Source organism: Hydra viridissima, unplaced genomic scaffold (genome assembly GCF_058129835.1).
Source record: "Hydra viridissima isolate aposymbiotic clone 2 unplaced genomic scaffold, HvirCarnegie_v1 scaffold_12, whole genome shotgun sequence".
Lineage (NCBI taxonomy): Eukaryota > Metazoa > Cnidaria > Hydrozoa > Anthoathecata > Hydridae > Hydra > Hydra viridissima.
The window spans coordinates 484,138-500,272 of NW_028324311.1; the positions used below are offsets into that span (position 1 = coordinate 484,138).

The following is a 16,135-nucleotide window of genomic DNA, read 5'->3' on the forward strand; positions in this document are numbered from 1 at the left end:
TTAATTGCATAAATTACAACAAAAATCATCAAAGCTGCTTTCCGAAATGTTGATCAAACAGTTCAATTGATATAATTCATTGCATTTTAAACATTTAATCATTTTGCCTTCAGCAGGCATCCGATAAGGACAGAAAATTTCTATGAACTCAATGCGGCTAACACCGCCCCTTCCTATATTTTAACAAACAGTTGGAAACACGGAAAGAATCTGTTCTTGAAGGCTTTTTAACAAATGATCCCGCATTATACTTTGCTCAAATAAATAATGCTCTGGTTGTATCTGCTTAGTTAAAGCTGTAGCAAAAGCAACAGCAAATAAGCCACAATCATTTCCTCCTTTCTGCTGTTGAACATCCATTAGTTTTATAGCAATTTTTTTTTCAGGACATGTTAAAAGAGCAGCCATCTGTTTTTTTCCTTGATCACTCAATGAGTGCAACAAGCTATTATAAACATGAGCTTCATTTAATTTTTGTGTTCCTGTATTGCTAATTACAAACCAGTGTACATATCCTTTGTGAAGTACCTGAATAAAAGGACTTTTTATAGTAGCAAATGACATATTTAATCCTGAGATTGGAACTTGAAAACCAGAAATTAATGATTGTGCCTTTAAAATATTTTGTGAGGCAAAAGTTATGTTATCTCTTAGTCACTTATTCTCACTTAGAAGAAGTGAGAATAAGTGACTAAGAGATAACATAATTTTTCACTAATGTCAACTCAAATAAACCATTTTTTATCCACAATACTTTGTTCTCTCCTTCTTTGGATGCAATTCTGAAGGATTCTACTTTAATTGAATTTATCTCAATGTTGTGATTATCATTGGAGTCATTTGTTTCATAATATTTTCGCTTTGCTGGTTTACAATAATCATACTCTTCATAGTAGCATTTTGAGGGTTGCATTGTCATTGTAATTGGAATAGATTTAATACAAGGTGCTAAAAATACATGAGATATTTTATTCTGGTTGCTGTTGTTGCTTGTAGAAGAGCTTACGGTTGAAACTGAATAAGTATTTGATGGCACATTAACAGAAGTTGCATGACTACTATCCTTACTACTAACCTTACTACTAAGCTTACTTCAAGTAAGTAGATATTCTTGAAGAGAATCAGCCTCTGGTGTTAAGGTTTTGCTTCCACTAATATATGGTTTGATGTGGGAACCATTAACTTTCTTCTCCTTCAAGGTGGCTACCTCTTGTAAGAGACATGATCTTTTTCCTAAATTTTTCATGATACAAAAAGGTCCGAGCCATCTGAAATCTAATTTGCCTACTTTCCTTTTTTTCTGCGTGAAGTCCTTGATAAGGACTTTGGACCCAATATCATAAACAAATGGATTTGCATGCTTCTTGTTATAATTTATTTTCTGTTTTTCTTGAGTCATTTGAATGTTTTGTTTAGCATTTTCTAGCAGATTTGATCTAAAGTATAAACAATTATTGTAAAGTTTCAAAGTATATTTGTAAAGAAAGAAAAAAGAACATTTTGCATATTAAAACTCTATTAAACTTGCTAGAAATAACTAAAAAAAGAAAGAAAAAACCTTGAATAAATCAAACTGTTACAGTAATGTTCTGCAAACATATTTTAAAGGTGAGTTTCCGTTTTTGTAACGGGAAAAGGGAAAGGGAAGGTAAAATTAATCACGTGAGCGTGCCCAGTTTGTAATTTATTTTGAAAATTAAACAATGCGCATGCTCAAGCGATTAATTTTCCCATCCCTTTCCTTTTCCCGTAGCAAAAACGGATGCGTGGAAACTCACCTTCACAAACCAGTAAATGCTTTATACCTTTCCTCAATTAGTCTGTTCATAAAATGTTGGTTGCTTTCAAGTATCTTTTTAAAATCAATTAAAAATGATTAAGGAAATTCTCCTGCAACTTAACTCAAAGGGAGTATACTTTGTAAACTCTTGCCTTGATGTATTGTATGCAAAAGAACAAACATCCAAATGAGTATCCCATGTAATATGGCGGTCATTACAAAATTTTGCAAGCCTTAACGGGATAGTTTGATTGAACCGCTCATCTAAGCCATTAGCCTAAAACACAAGATGATTAAATCCAAGATTTTAGAACTAGACAGGTCCTATATGCATATTGAATTCAAATTTTTAAACCTGTTGATCATAGGCTGTGGTAAAATGATGTTTCACATTTAACAAAGACATATGTTCCTTGTTTATTTGGTTGTAAAACTATGTGCCTTGATCAGAGGTAACAATATTTGGTATACCCATTTGCATGAACAAATAAAATATTTAAAATATTCTTATATTTTCAAAACAATTACTTAAATGCATTCAGATAATAGTATTTAAATTTACCATATACAATTCTATTACAACATCACTTGCTAATTTTGGTCTAAGGGGAAATGCTGCTACCCACTATGTGCAATAATGAGAGATAGTAAGAATATATTTATTTCCGTCAGATGTAGTAATTGAAGGCCAGTAATTTAATGTATATATTTATTTCCATCAGATGCAAGTAATTGAAGCCCAGCTGACTGATTAATTGAAGGCCAGTAATTGAAGAGCCCAGCTGACTGATTTTTCAATTGTACGGCAACAAAAAGGCATGGGGACAAACCACTCGCCACAAGCATTTGAATATTTACTAAAGCTCGACCTTTCTCAGCGCCTCGATAGGCACGGAAAAAACACACACTTCTACTAAGTCACTGTGTATTAAGGTACATGTCAATTCTTTAACTGTCGAATTTCGTTAGTTTCGGGGCTTCGGGAAGGGCAACCACAAATGTACAAAAGCGAAACATCGTCTTCGGACGCATCAACCATTTATGCACGAGCACGAGATCAGCCAATCGACCAACTCGTACTTACTTACAGTGAGAAAACGTTAGATAGCGGGAAAAAGCATACTTACCTGACGGTGAAGCAAACCTGATCAACATGGGGCTTCTTCCAGGGTGAGGCTTTTGTATTGCACTTCGCCTGGGCTGACTCTGGGTTGACTGCGATTACCGCTAACGTCGGTAACTCGACCGTACACTTTCTGGCTGTGGGGGCCTGCGTTGGCGCTCGCCCCTTTCTCTTACGATGCAATCAAAAGCATCGCTTCTCGAGCCTAAACATAGGCACTTCACATGATTTTAATATCTTTATTATCTTTAGCTATAATTATTACCAAAATATGTGAAAAATATAGACGATTTCAAAATGAGTTCATTTTTTAAATTTGGATAATTGGTTCCCGAGTTATGACGATTTATGTACTGCCCAATAATGCCTGTTTCGGGTCGAAATTTGTGAAGTTTTTCTTAAGGATTTATGGCACCGAAATTAAAAATTTTATTTACTTTTCAATTGACGTCGACGAGAAGACTAACAGTTGAGCAGAATTAAGTATACTCATTCTATTTTTTTTTTTTTTTTTAATTAAAGGAATCAATGTATTCAATTATACAAATTCTTTTTGTGATATAGTTGGAGCAGGGGTTGTTTTTCCCTTTTGGGGCATATGGGTCAAGAGCTATAAAATCACCATAAAAGTAATAAAAATTAACTTTAGTTAAGGAAAAAGAGCTTTTTTTATTGTCAGTGTCAACTAATTCATATAAATTTATGAAAATCTAGAAACTATATTGGAATCCCAGGGCTCGTTTCCCCCATTTGGGGTAAATGGGCCAAGAGCAACTAAATCTCTGTAAAAACCATAAATATCAACTTTACTTAAAAAACAAGAGCCTTTTCAAACTATTCTTATAGTTTGAAAAGGCTCTTGAACAAATTGTGAACAAATTCATAAATTTATGAAAATCCTAAAAATATCTAAGAATCCAAGGGCTTGTTTTCCCCATTTGGGGCAATTCCCAATTTGGGTCAAAAGTAACAATTTCTAATTAAAAAGTATAAAAATTAACTTTTGTTTAAAAATAATATCTTTTCATCCTATAAGAGTGAACAAATTGATAAAAATTTACGAAAATTCTAAAAATATGTAAGAATCCTAGGGCTCGTTTCCCCATTTGGGGCAATTGGGTCAAACAAAATACAATTTCTGTGAAAGTCGTAAAAAACAAGAGTTTTTTCTATTATTTTTTTATTATTAGAGTGAACATACTCATATACACTTATGAAAGTGAAGAAAATATGTAAGTGGGTCATAAGCAATAAAATCTCTGTGGAAACCATAAAAAACAACTTCAGTTGAAAACAAGAGCTTTTCCAAGCTTTAAAGCATTTCATAGTGTTCATATGCTCCTAAAAGTAAAATGTTAATAATAAATTCGATTATCATTAAAAATATATAATAGATTTATCTTTGTTTACATTTAAATAGTAGGATCTGAAATAACAATCACAAGATTTTAAACTAATAAATACTGAAAAAAAATATCAGTGATTATACCTTTTATAACAAGATCATATCTCCTTTATCAAAGTCAGATAACAGTGGAAATGTGTAAATACTTCCAGCTTCTGATTCATAAATAACATCATATAATGTTTGCTTGATTTTTTTTCCGACTTCCGCTATTCTAACAACATCTGCTTTGCACCAAAAATACTCTTCTTCATCAACTTCTTTTATTTTATGAAGAACAACTCGCCCAACTAAACTAACTGGATCATCTAATAAAGTCGGTAAAAACTGGACCTTTTTTTGTCTTGCAAGATGTGACATTCTAGAATCCTTTAACTTTCTAAACAACTCTTCTTTTTGTTTCTTAATCAAGTCATTGCGTTGGCTTTTTTCTTTTAGTGTATTGTTCCTTTGTTCTGGTGGAGGCAAGTTGCATGTACGAATGATAGTTACCAAGTTCTCCATCAGCTCACTTGAATTTAAATCAATACGTTTATTTCCAGAAACTTTAGTTTTAAAAAACAGCTTCAATGAACATTTTGCCCCCATTACATAACGATAAAAATCTAATTGACTTCTAATAACTTGCTTCCTTAAAGTATTATTATCTATTTTTGAAGATTTATCTTCTGCTTCTTCTACTGTTAGCCAAACTTGTGATTTCAATTGAATAAGCACATTTACTATATTTGCTTTTTTTAGTGATGTTTTCTTTTCTGCATCTGCTTTGAGTTGCTGTTTTATTCTCAACATTGACATTTTCTTTGAAATTAACTCTACTTGTCGCTCTTTATACTCTAATTTCATTTTTTCAACACTATGAGAAGCTGTTTCAATTAAAATGTAACGCTCTTCTTCTGATTTTGCATCCAGCCATGCTAAGGTTTTGTTTCGGTACCACATAGTATATGCTTGAATTGTTTGAATTTTGGCATTTGGTTTAGTTCGAATAAGTAGATCCAGAATTGCAAAATCACTTTCTGAAGATTTGTTAGTCGTTGGTAGATTTTCAGCAGCCTTTTGAATTTGATCATCTGAGTTCCAATATTTACCGCCTGGGAGCTGATCAATTGCTTGTCTTTCAAGTATTATTAGAAATGCATGGGAAATTATTTCTAACGACTGTTGCACCAAGACATCAAATTCTATATTGCCAGTATCCTCAAATAATTTTTCATAAAGTTTATCTTTATGTATTTTAACATCTCTTGGGTCAAATACAGGTGTTGCATTGAGCATTGGAGAAGCATCTTTGGAAAGATCTGACAATTTCATTTTTAAACGAAATAAATACTTATTCATGCTAAGAATGTTTTTCTTTTCTTCAATAAGTCTCCAAAGAGGACTAGTAATAAGCTTATCAAAAATACCTAGTGCACGAGATTCAGCTAAAAATAATATATATGATATATCTTCCTTAACTGCCTTCAGTAGATTATTAGGATTTGGCCATTGACACAAAAATTCTTTAATAGATTTAGAATGATAATACAGTGCAGCCCCATTATAAAACAAAATGTTAAATCTATTGCCTATAAAAGGAGCAAACATACACTTGTCTTCACCTTTTCCAATGAGAAAAGAATTGAAATATCCTGCCACACCAGCTTCATCACTACCTCGTTTGTGGAATGCTTTACATGCAGTGCGTATCAGTCTTGCAACCCCAGATTCAAAATTTTTAAATGCAAAAGTGTTTTCATGAGCATCACTCAGAGCAATTTTTTCAAATGAATCCAGTACTTTATCTGTCTCAGTTGCAAAGTTTGTTAAAAGATGTAACTTGCAAAAAAAGTTTGACATATTCTTAAATTCATTTTTCTGTTCAATTGTTAAACTATCCCAATGTTCTATAAATTTTGGTAACAATAGCTCCCTCATTTCTTTGAACTTACTGTTAAACAGTGGATTGACAGAACCTAGATCTGACATAGTTGTTTTGAATGAACAAATTAACTTTGCAAAGTTTTTTTCCCTGTCCTTTGTGTCTAGAATATTACAAATATCATATAACATTTCTGTTAAAGAACTTAAAATTGATGCAGCATCGCCAGAGGCCATTTCTGATAGTCCAAATGATAGCATTCTACCGCTTTTGGTAGTCAACTGAAAGTTTTGATAATGTCTGTAATATTTGGTTGTTCCATCTCCATGTAAACAGTTTCCTGTGTCTTTTTCAATATTATGTAACATTTCTTCTGATACTTGAAGCTGTGCAAGAATTAAAGCTTCTGACATAAATCTAGATCTTGTACCTAATGAGGGAAGTTTTGTAATTCCTTTTTTTGCAAGTTTCTTTAAAACAATTTTAATAACATCATTGACCTTGTTCATACTGACATTTAATGATAACAGCTCCATGATAACTTCTCGAATATCATTCGAATAACGTCCTCTTTCAAATGTTACAATTTCCTCATCTTCCAACAATTCTAAAAGACCATTTAAATAAATATTTTCTTTGTTTAATGAATCAACTTTTGCACTAAGTTCTTTAACTTACGACTTTAAAAAAGTGAGATTTTCAATTGACGAGAAGGAAATTGTTTCCTTTGTTTTACTTAAATTATTTTTTACACGACTTAATTTCTTTTTGAGATTTCTTTTTTCATGACTCAACATTTCAATTTTTGCATTACTATTTTCTAGCATTTGATTAAGGTTATTTAATTCCATATTTAAAGTTTGAGATTGTTTTTCAAATTGTGCTTTTAATGCATCAATTTCTTTTTCTTGTTTTTTCAACTTTATATCTCGATAAACAATCTTCTTGTTTAAATTTCGAATTTTGTTTGTTTTATTCTTTAGTTTCAATGTGGTAAACTTTTTTTCTAGACTCAACAGGCTTTTGTTTATTGCTGTATATAGTGCTTTACACTGCATGGCTTGTCTTACAAATTCTAATTTCTCTCCATTTCTGGTTTTTACAGCTAATTTAAGTTGTTTTTTTTTCACTTTCAAGACCATTCAACTGGTTACAGTAGTTTTCAGAAACTTTTTTAAAACTGTCGATTTCTTCAACTTTGCGCTTTAGAGTTTTATTTTTGATTTTGAGATGTAGGTCTTTCACAAGATTTTTTTCTTTTTCAGATGACGTTGATTGTAAAAATGGTTGAACATTTGTTTCACATAATGGTGGTATAAAATTTAAAAGCAAAAATTCTTCTTTCTTTTTTTTAGTGAACAACCTAACTTTTTGAATCACTCTTTTTATTTTCGAAAACAAAGTAAGGTCATTTTTAGCACTTTGGAAACTGGAAAAAAAGTGTTGTCTAAAAACTGTGCACACATTGGCTAAGCTTTTGTCTTCTAAATTTTGATACCAGAAATACAGATCTCTATTCTGCATTTCAAACAGCTAGATATAAGAAACTAATTATATATCAAAGTCACATAAATAAGCGCTTACTAGTATTGCAGTTTTTTCCGTCATCCGGCTACTTGCCTTACTGACGTTCCGTGAAAATAAAAAATATAAAAAACTAAAAACTAAAAAATAAACATAAATATGTCCTAAGGACTCGTAAAAAAATAAAAAGCGTTAAAAAATAAATGCTAAAGTAAACACAAATGGTTCGTACCAATGGGAAAAACAAAGACATTACTGCAAGTTTAGATATTGCTGTGTGTTTGCTACTAGATTTAAGCATCCGTTTTTAAAAATATTTCTTATCTCTTCTCTATATTTAGTTAGTGTATTTTGAGATTTTATTATTTCGTATTCTTGGTATAGTAGATTTTTAATTTTGCCTTCGTATTGTTTGAGAATTGTTTGAACTGAGATAGAGTTTTTATTATGATGAGCTTGCATTCTATTAAAATATAGTTCCTTGATAAGAGTTTCTAAAATAATATTGCCGAACTCTTTATCGCCCGCCTGCGCGCTGTAACCAAAAAATAAAAACTTAAGAGAGTTCTCATGGGGATAATTATCCGGATATAGTTGATCGAGAATATCGAGAGTGTATAATATAATAGGTTGCGCTTTTTCGCAAGTATACATCATATGCGCAATTGTTTCGTTCGGTTTTAGGCATAGCGGGCATTTTGAGTCTCGCCTTAAATTTTTTGCATGCATTGCAGCGTTGTTAGGGATTAGAAAGTGTATCGCTTTAAAGAGAATTTCGCTAGCTTTATTGTTGGTTTTTCTTTTGTGTATTTTTTTAAATAGGTTTTCCCATTCTTTTTCTGTTATTCCAATCATGCTTTTTTTGTAGGTATGAGGCCAGTTTTTATATTTTGGTTCTAGATCTTTTTTGGGTTTATTAAAAAGGCGATATAGGGTCTGTATTGTTAAGTTTTTGTAGTCGTATTTCGGTTTACGTTTGAGGAGGTAGTTGGGTGCGTTGCGGTAATCGTATTTCTGGTAATCGTTCAGTATTTTGTTTCTCCAGTTAGTCGGGATGGCGTCGGTCAGTTCTTGTAGTTCCGTTTCGTGTATGTCGAGTGTTATGTGGTGCAAAAATCCCGGTTGAAAGGTTTTTGTTATGTCCCCTATCAGTTTGATGTCGTTTCTTTTTCGTTCGGCGTTAGGTATGGTGTTTTAGTCGTCTTTATGTGTGGGTTGTAAAATAACGGTTGGTTCAGTATCTCCTCAATGTCAAGTATCGTGTCTTTGTCATTTTGTTTGAGTTCGTCCCAGTGTTTCAAGAGTTGTTTGTAAAACGGTGGAAGTTTGTTAGTATGAGTTAGTACTGTTTGTAGCGTGTGTTTGTTTTGTTGAGCGTGTCTGTGTTTATTTAGAATGTGGTGCATGGCGTCTTTCCACGGTCCTTTCTGTTCCCTGTTGTAAAGTTTAGCCGTCCAGTGTGTTTGAGTTGCTTTTAGTTTTGCTGTGAGTTTTGTTTGTCCCAGACCACCTTTTTTGATTTTTTGTTGGCAGAGCGCTCTGCTTAGTCTGGGTTTGTTTTCGCCCCAGAGAAAGTTGCTAATGGTTGTTTCAATTTTTTTTAGTTGCGCGGCGTTTGGCAGGGGCACTACAAAAGCGAGGTGCGTGATCTTAGGCACTACCATTGTGTTTAGTATTAAAGTTCTGCCCTTAAGCGAAAGTTTGCGCCTGCCCCACTGGCTCATTGTTTTTTCCATTTTTTTTACATTTTTATCCCAGTTTGTTTTATAATAAAAAATCCCAGAGTTAGAGAAGGTTATGCCCAGGCTGTCAAAGGAGTTGTTTGCCCAGTTGAAGTTGAGGAATTGTTCTTTGTCCTCCAGCCTGTTTTTGCCTAGCCATATGCCTTGGCATTTGGCCAGGTTGATTTTGGCGCCTGTTGCTCTGTTGTTAATTTTGAGCGCTTCGCCAACGTTTTTTATGGAGTTATCACCGATTAAATAAAAGTTTGTATCATCCGCGTATTGTTGTATCTTTGTTTCTTTGTTTTCTATTTTTATTCCTTTTATTGCATTGTTTTGTCTTATGTATGAAGAAAAGATCTCCGCTTGAATGATGTATAGAATCATCGACAAAGGGCAACCTTGCCTTACGCCTCTTTCTATTTCTATTTTTTCAGATAGATTTCCGTTTATTTTCACTTTGGCGTTTATGCCGTTATATAGAGTTTGGATTTGAGATACAAAAGGTTCTTCAAAACCGAAGTGCCGAAGACTTTTAAAAAGGAACTCTCTGTCTACTCTGTCGAAGGCTTTAACCTGATCAATGGACAGAATGCACGCGTCCAATTTTTCCGCGTTGGCTATGTCAATAATGTCTCTTGTGAAACTCAGGTTGTTGTCTATTGTTCTGTTTTTTATGCACGCAGTTTGGTTTGCGTGTATTATTTTAGGGAGTATATCTCGAAATCTCCTAGCTAGTATTTTGGTTAAGATTTTATAATCAACGTTTGTAAGTGAAATGGGTCGCCAATTTCTTATATCTTTTTTGTCGCCTTTTTTGTAAATGCAGGAAATAATCGCTTCCTTTTGGGTTGCGGTCATTTCCTTTGTGCTTAAGACGTTGTTTAGCGTGTCTGCCAGGTCTTTGCTGATCAATTCCACAAATGATTTATAGAAATTTACAGTTAGACCGTCGGAGCCAGGAGATTTGTTATTTTTCATCCCTGAGATCGCTTTTTTTACCTCGTTTGTTGTTATAGCTTTTGACAGAAAGTCGCTTTCCTCGCGCGTCACCCGTTTTACTTCCGCGTTTTGGAACAAAAAGTCTTGCGCTTTATTATCGTTGAGTTTTTTTTTGTATAGTTTTTCATAAAAGTTTTTGATTTCTTTAGTTATGCTTGCGGTATCATTTTTAGTGGCGCCGTTCGGGGAATCGATGTCAGTGATGAGTTGTTTTGACATTTTTTGTTTTTCTAGATCGAAGAAAAACTTGGTGCATTGTTCACCTTCGAGTCGCCACTCGATGCGCGCCCTTATTGCCGCTCCTCTTGCCTTTTCTCGCTCTATTTGTTCTAGTTTTCGTTTTACTTCGCTGTGTAAGATTTTCATGTTGTTGTTTAGGTGCATTTTCTTTGCCGCGTTTTTCAAGAGTTTTTTGAGTTTGTAATGTTTTTTGTTTTTTATTTGGTTTTGTTTTTTGCTAAAGGATCTAGAATCTATTTTTAGTTTCGCTTTGCCCGCTTCCCACCAATCTTTGGTGTTAGTGAAGGTGTGTTTTTGTTTGTCCCATTCGTTCCAGACCGTCTCTACAAGGCCTCTGTACTCAGCGTTGTTGAGGATGGAGCTGTTTAGGATCCACGTCCCCTTGCCTATTTTTAAAGCGTTTGATTTTATTTCTAGTATTTGGGCTTTATAGTGGTCAGTTAGAATAGTGGGTTCAAGAAAGGTGTTGATATTTTGCCTTTGACATTTGCTCACGTAGATTCGGTCGATTCTCGAGTGGGACACACCGTTTGTGGCCGCGTATGTGAATTCTCGCTTTTGCGGATTAAAAATGCGCCAAGTGTCTTCTATATCTAGAGAGTTTAAGAGACTTTTTAGCGCGTTGTTAGAGGTACACGGACTTCTATATACTTCTGGGTGTCTGTCTGTTTCGGACAGAGTCGAGTTAAAGTCTCCACCCATAACAACGACAAAATCGTCCAAGTTTTTATTTTCTAGATCTATTTTGAGATTTCTATATAGGTTGGTTCTCGCGTTTTGCGCTTCTAGGGACGCTCCAGAGGTCGCGTACAGGCTAATTATGAGGTATCTTTGATCTTTCAGATTTAGCACTATGTAGTTGTAGTTACCGCGCGCGTCGCAGCCTTTAAAGAGCGTTTGTACGTTTCGCTGTCTGCAGAGGATCGCTGTACCGCGCGTTCTATTCGCGCCAGGTGAAAGGAAAACGTCGCCTTCCCATCTGTTTTGGATAAGGATGTATTCGTTTTCGTTGATATGGGTCTCCTGGAGCAGATAGAAATCGTGACCTTCGTTCCGATAATAATTTAATAAAGTTTGTCTTTTAGCGTTGTCCTTCAGTCCTTGGACGTTGGACGTAAAGAAAGTGATTTTTTCCATTTTTTAGCAAAAGCAAGCGCGCAGCCTTTGATCAGATGAAAGCCTCAAACAGGTAGCCATTATACGTTCGTAAAAAAATAAAATAAAAACTTCGCAAAAACTAAAAGCGAAGCAAAGAATCAAGACAATAAAGATAGAGTGAAACTCATACCAGGTCTTCGCATAAACGCTCTTTCTTGGGATAGTTACTGAATCGGCTACGTTGCCCATTTCGGCTTTGCGGTTTTTGGTTTACGCTCCATCTGTCCGATCAATTCCTTTCTAGGCGTCTGCGGATGCGTTCGCTTCCTCTCTGGTCGTTGTTTCTGAGTATCTTGCTCTTCGTCTTCATCGGACTCCGTGGCTTCCCCGTCTTCCTTTGTTGTCGCTTCCTCTTCTTCAACGATTATAAGATTTTCTGTCGGGTGCCTCTTTGTAGTGCTTGGGACCGGGGGTTCGATTTTCTTCCCACTCTCTTTCATTTTTTCTTGTTGTTCTAGCTGTTCTTTTTTGCGTGCTTCTTCGAACGCCGCTTCGTTTTTTCTTTGTGTTTCTCTAATTTTTTCTTTGACGTGTTCTGGTAGGCTAACATCGATTTGATCATCGTCTAATACGACGAACTTGGTTTTGTTGGTGTTTTTCTTTTTGTAAACGCTGTCTACGACTGTTCCTCTCGGTTCGGCGGGTTTCGCAGTTGCTGGGGTTGTTGCTGGGATTTTGGTTTCTTGAGATTGGACTTTTGTTGCAGCTGTTTGGACGGGGAGAGGTTTGCACCTTTCCCTTGGGATATGCATACCCCCACACATCCTACACAAGAACTCCTTGCCAGCGAAATGAAGAGCAATCCGTTCTCCGTTAATCTCGATTTGATGCGGAATATCAGCAACAGGCTTGCACAGTTTAACTCTGAATAGTCTACAACCGTCCTCGATGGAACGGTCGAAGTCGTATGTAGCATGCTTGATACTTAATATCTCTTCTACGAACGGAGAAAGTTTTTCAGCAAGAGCCTCATCAGTTGTGACCGGATCACATTTGATAGTTATGAGGAAACCGAAGACCTCTCTTCGTATGAATGTGACCGCACGTTCGCATTCGGATATTTCAAGCTCTGCTAGGGAGAGTGCGTTTGCGTCTTGAACCGTCTTTAGAACGGCGATCCATCGACCTTCGCGGTGATAAGTCAGATTTTCGACTTTCGATCTGCCAATTTTGGTAGAAATTTTCTCGCTTAGTTCTTTAGCTTTCTCCGATATATATCGAGGGTTAGTAGCCCTCGCAGGATCCATTCGGATTCGAAATTCAACGACACGTTCGTTGACAGCTTCTACGGTCTTTGTTACTTTTGCGTATGTTGCCATACCACTATTACACCACTAAGTAATCCACTACGTGAATACTATATACTACGTGAATACTATCCACTACGTGAATACAATATAACTAATAATTCGATACCCTTAATACACAGTGACTAAACTGTAGTATATGTTTTTTCCGTTAGGGTTAGGGTTAGCTTACTAAATATCCATGTAGATAACTAACTATATAGGTTAAACCGAATACCATAATGGCGTCTAGGAAAAGATCGAAAAACTGATGGAAAGTGTATTTTTTAAATAGATAAGTCCAGATATAAAAAGCAAATGGTTATAAAAACTAATATCAAATACTATTGTATAATAAAATTAATATTCTTTTTTGAGGTGCTAGAATGCCAAAAAAGTAATGTAAGTCAGCATATTCACTTGTCAAAATAAGTAAATTAACATAACTATGAAGAAAACGACTTGAAAAATTTTCAGGCATCATTTTTAAGGAACATCAAAGAATGAACTTCACAAAACAACATTTTTATTTAACATTTGCTAAAGGTATACAACGGGCAATTTGGTTTGAAATTTGATAGCTAGCCGAAAAAGTTGCCGAAAAAGTCGCGTTTATTTATATGATGAACTTGCGACACGGAAAAATTCACGTGACTGAACTCCCTACTAAACATTAGCTCGGTGAGAAGACAAACTCCTGTTTTATTCTTGGTGCAGCCATCGATTAGTTTATTTCATGGAGTTTATTTTGTAAAAAAAAAGTTCTAAACTAGAAGAAAAAGAAAGAGCTCGCTTTTAGTATAGGTTAGAGTAACTTATGTCAATCTTTAGATATACTATACGTCAAGATGCAAAAATTCAATTTCACCTTTTTTGAGTCCCTCGGGTACGCTTGTTAAAAGACTAGTAACAGCACGTAACTTCTTACGTAGGAAAAAGTGCTTTTAATCTAAAGTACTACATTTACCTGCTGGTGATGATGGCTGAGTTCATAAATCGAGTCTTTTCGCGTCAACTTTAAAGTTGCTTTTGTAAAGTAAGGAGCATTGATGAGATAACTAGCGTTTAAGAGACAAACTTAGGGTCATTAAGAAGAACATTAAATTGTCTGCAGATGTTACTCAATTTTGACGGTTAGATCCATTCGAGGAAAAGGAAAAGAAGCCAAGTTTAGTTAATGACTTTTACCAACGTTTTTACGTCGAAGCATGGGCATGGGTTAACAGAAAACAAAGGTAACGACGAACTCATTGATTCTTTTTAACAATTTAGCAAAGCGTGACGAACACAAGCAGAACTTTCAAAAGGAGATTTGCCAAAAGCAGTTTTAAAGAACAACTTTGAAGAGCAGATTTCAAAAAAGAAACAACTTTTAAGAGCAGATTTCAGGGACCAACAAAACGAAAGAAAGGGAAGTAGAAAGTGCATGTCATTTTTACTGGTCGGTTAAACGAATTCATGTTGGAATACGAAAACAAATAGGAATGAATAAGTAATTGAGTTGAACAGTGAAAATTTGAGACAAAATGTACTGTCCAACTGCAATACTGACAATACCTTAGTTTAGCAAGTAATTGAAGCCCAGCTGACTGATTAATTGAAGGCCAGTAATTGAAGAGCCCAGCTGACTGATTTTTCAATTGTACGGCAACAAAAAGGCATGGGGACAAACCACTCGCCACAAGCATTTGAATATTTACTAAAGCTCGACCTTTCTCAGCGCCTCGATAGGCACGGAAAAAACACACACTTCTACTAAGTCACTGTGTATTAAGGTACATGTCAATTCTTTAACTGTCGAATTTCGTTAGTTTCGGGGCTTCAGGAAGGGCAACCACAAATGTACAAAAGCGAAACATCGTCTTCGGACGCATCAACCATTTATGCACGAGCACGAGATCAGCCAATCGACCAACTCGTACTTACTTACAGTGAGAAAACGTTAGATAGCGGGAAAAAGCATACTTACCTGACGGTGAAGCAAACCTGATCAACATGGGGCTTCTTCCAGGGTGAGGCTTTTGTATTGCACTTCGCCTGGGCTGACTCTGGGTTGACTGCGATTACCGCTAACGTCGGTAACTCGACCGTACACTTTCTGGCTGTGGGGGCCTGCGTTGGCGCTCGCCCCTTTCTCTTACGATGCAATCAAAAGCATCGCTTCTCGAGCCTAAACATTAGGCTCCTAAATTAGACGCAATGAGCGCTCCCTTTTTTCTTTTTTTAACTGCAGGTGCTGCTGCCCAGTTCCGGCTTCTGCAACTTTTGCCAATTTTCTTTCTCCGTTAAGTGTTACATTACAAGAGCATTATGGAGCTAACTTCTTACGGAGATTAAGTTTCCTTTGTGTTTATAGAATACCAATGGATGGGTGCCAATAAGGTCACGTGCGTGCACACTTTCTATTCATGTTACGCTGGATCCGCGCAAAAGTGAGGAATTTGGTACATCCACGTGACCTATGACGCATTTTTACCAAATTCTCTTACTTTATTCTCCCTTAGGTTATAGTTTATGTTCAATAAAAATGGCTGCCGAGAATGGTTTTGCTTTACACTTTTTCTTCGGAACTTCTGATTTGCTTTGAATGTGCATGCACTTCATTGGAGAGGTATGTCTTTATGCTGTCTACTAGTGTAGTACTATCTTGTTTTGGCTTCCTTGTGGACCCAACCCTAACGTTTGTTCTTTTTTGGGAAGCACTTAGCAACCCCAAAACATTGAACTTAAAATGTTGGTCAACTAGCATGCGTGTTCGTTTTTACCCAATAGCAATAGTCTCAAACACGGATTTGCAGAAATAAAAGGCACACACTCACACACGCACTTCAAGCTATTATTTTGTTTTGGCTAGGGCAAAACGAAAGCCTACGGCACCAGGAGTTCCCAGGCGGTCACCCATCCAAGTACTACCCTGGCCCGACGGTGCTTAACTTCCGTGATCGGACGAGAACGGGTGTGTTCACCGTGGTATGGTCGTAGGCGAAGAGGTTGTCACCCATTAACGAGTTTATACTGTAAACGCCTCATCA

At 35.7% G+C, this 16,135-nt stretch overlaps 2 protein-coding genes, 3 non-coding genes and 1 pseudogene across 6 annotated transcripts; 2 read left to right on the forward strand and 4 right to left on the reverse strand.

The window, feature by feature from the left end:
• On the reverse strand, positions 1-2,261 carry LOC149880580 (uncharacterized; annotated as a pseudogene).
• A 638-nt stretch (positions 2,262-2,899) lies between these two features.
• Positions 2,900-3,071, forward strand: LOC149880581 (U1 spliceosomal RNA). Its single transcript, XR_016446061.1, has one exon. It is a non-coding gene; the product is annotated as a U1 spliceosomal RNA (small nuclear RNA).
• Positions 3,072-4,062: 991 nt separating this feature from the next.
• On the reverse strand, positions 4,063-13,310 carry LOC145188361 (uncharacterized). 2 transcript variants are annotated; one of them, XM_090069643.1, is made up of 2 exons: positions 4,393-7,724; positions 4,063-4,244 (listed from the first exon to the last, which is right to left on the reverse strand). In XM_090069643.1, the coding sequence occupies exon 1, from the start codon at positions 6,706-6,708 to the stop codon at positions 4,396-4,398; it is 2,313 nt and encodes a 770-aa protein (XP_089925769.1). In that variant the 5' UTR covers positions 6,709-7,724; the 3' UTR covers positions 4,063-4,244; positions 4,393-4,395. The 2 variants fall into 2 exon arrangements, with proteins under 2 accessions (XP_089925769.1, XP_089925770.1); XM_090069644.1 differs by lacking the exon at positions 4,063-4,244 and adding an exon at positions 13,297-13,310 and having other exon boundaries at positions 4,257-6,779.
• LOC149880582 (uncharacterized) lies at positions 11,994-13,136 on the reverse strand. Its single transcript, XM_090069164.1, has one exon. The coding sequence runs from the start codon at positions 13,134-13,136 to the stop codon at positions 11,994-11,996; it is 1,143 nt and encodes a 380-aa protein (XP_089925290.1).
• A 1,754-nt stretch (positions 13,311-15,064) lies between the features above and the next one.
• On the forward strand, positions 15,065-15,236 carry LOC149880583 (U1 spliceosomal RNA). The gene has a single exon (XR_016446072.1). It is a non-coding gene; the product is annotated as a U1 spliceosomal RNA (small nuclear RNA).
• A 732-nt stretch (positions 15,237-15,968) lies between these two features.
• Positions 15,969-16,087, reverse strand: LOC149880584 (5S ribosomal RNA). Its single transcript, XR_016446074.1, has one exon. It is a non-coding gene; the product is annotated as a 5S ribosomal RNA (ribosomal RNA).
• Between the last annotated feature and the right edge of the window lie 48 nt (positions 16,088-16,135).

Coding starts and splice junctions, on each gene's coding strand:
- LOC145188361 (XM_090069643.1), bottom strand. CDS start 6,708: ATGGAGCTGTTATCATTAAATGTCAGTATGAACAAGGTCAATGATGTT.
- LOC149880582 (XM_090069164.1), bottom strand. CDS start 13,136: ATGGCAACATACGCAAAAGTAACAAAGACCGTAGAAGCTGTCAACGAA.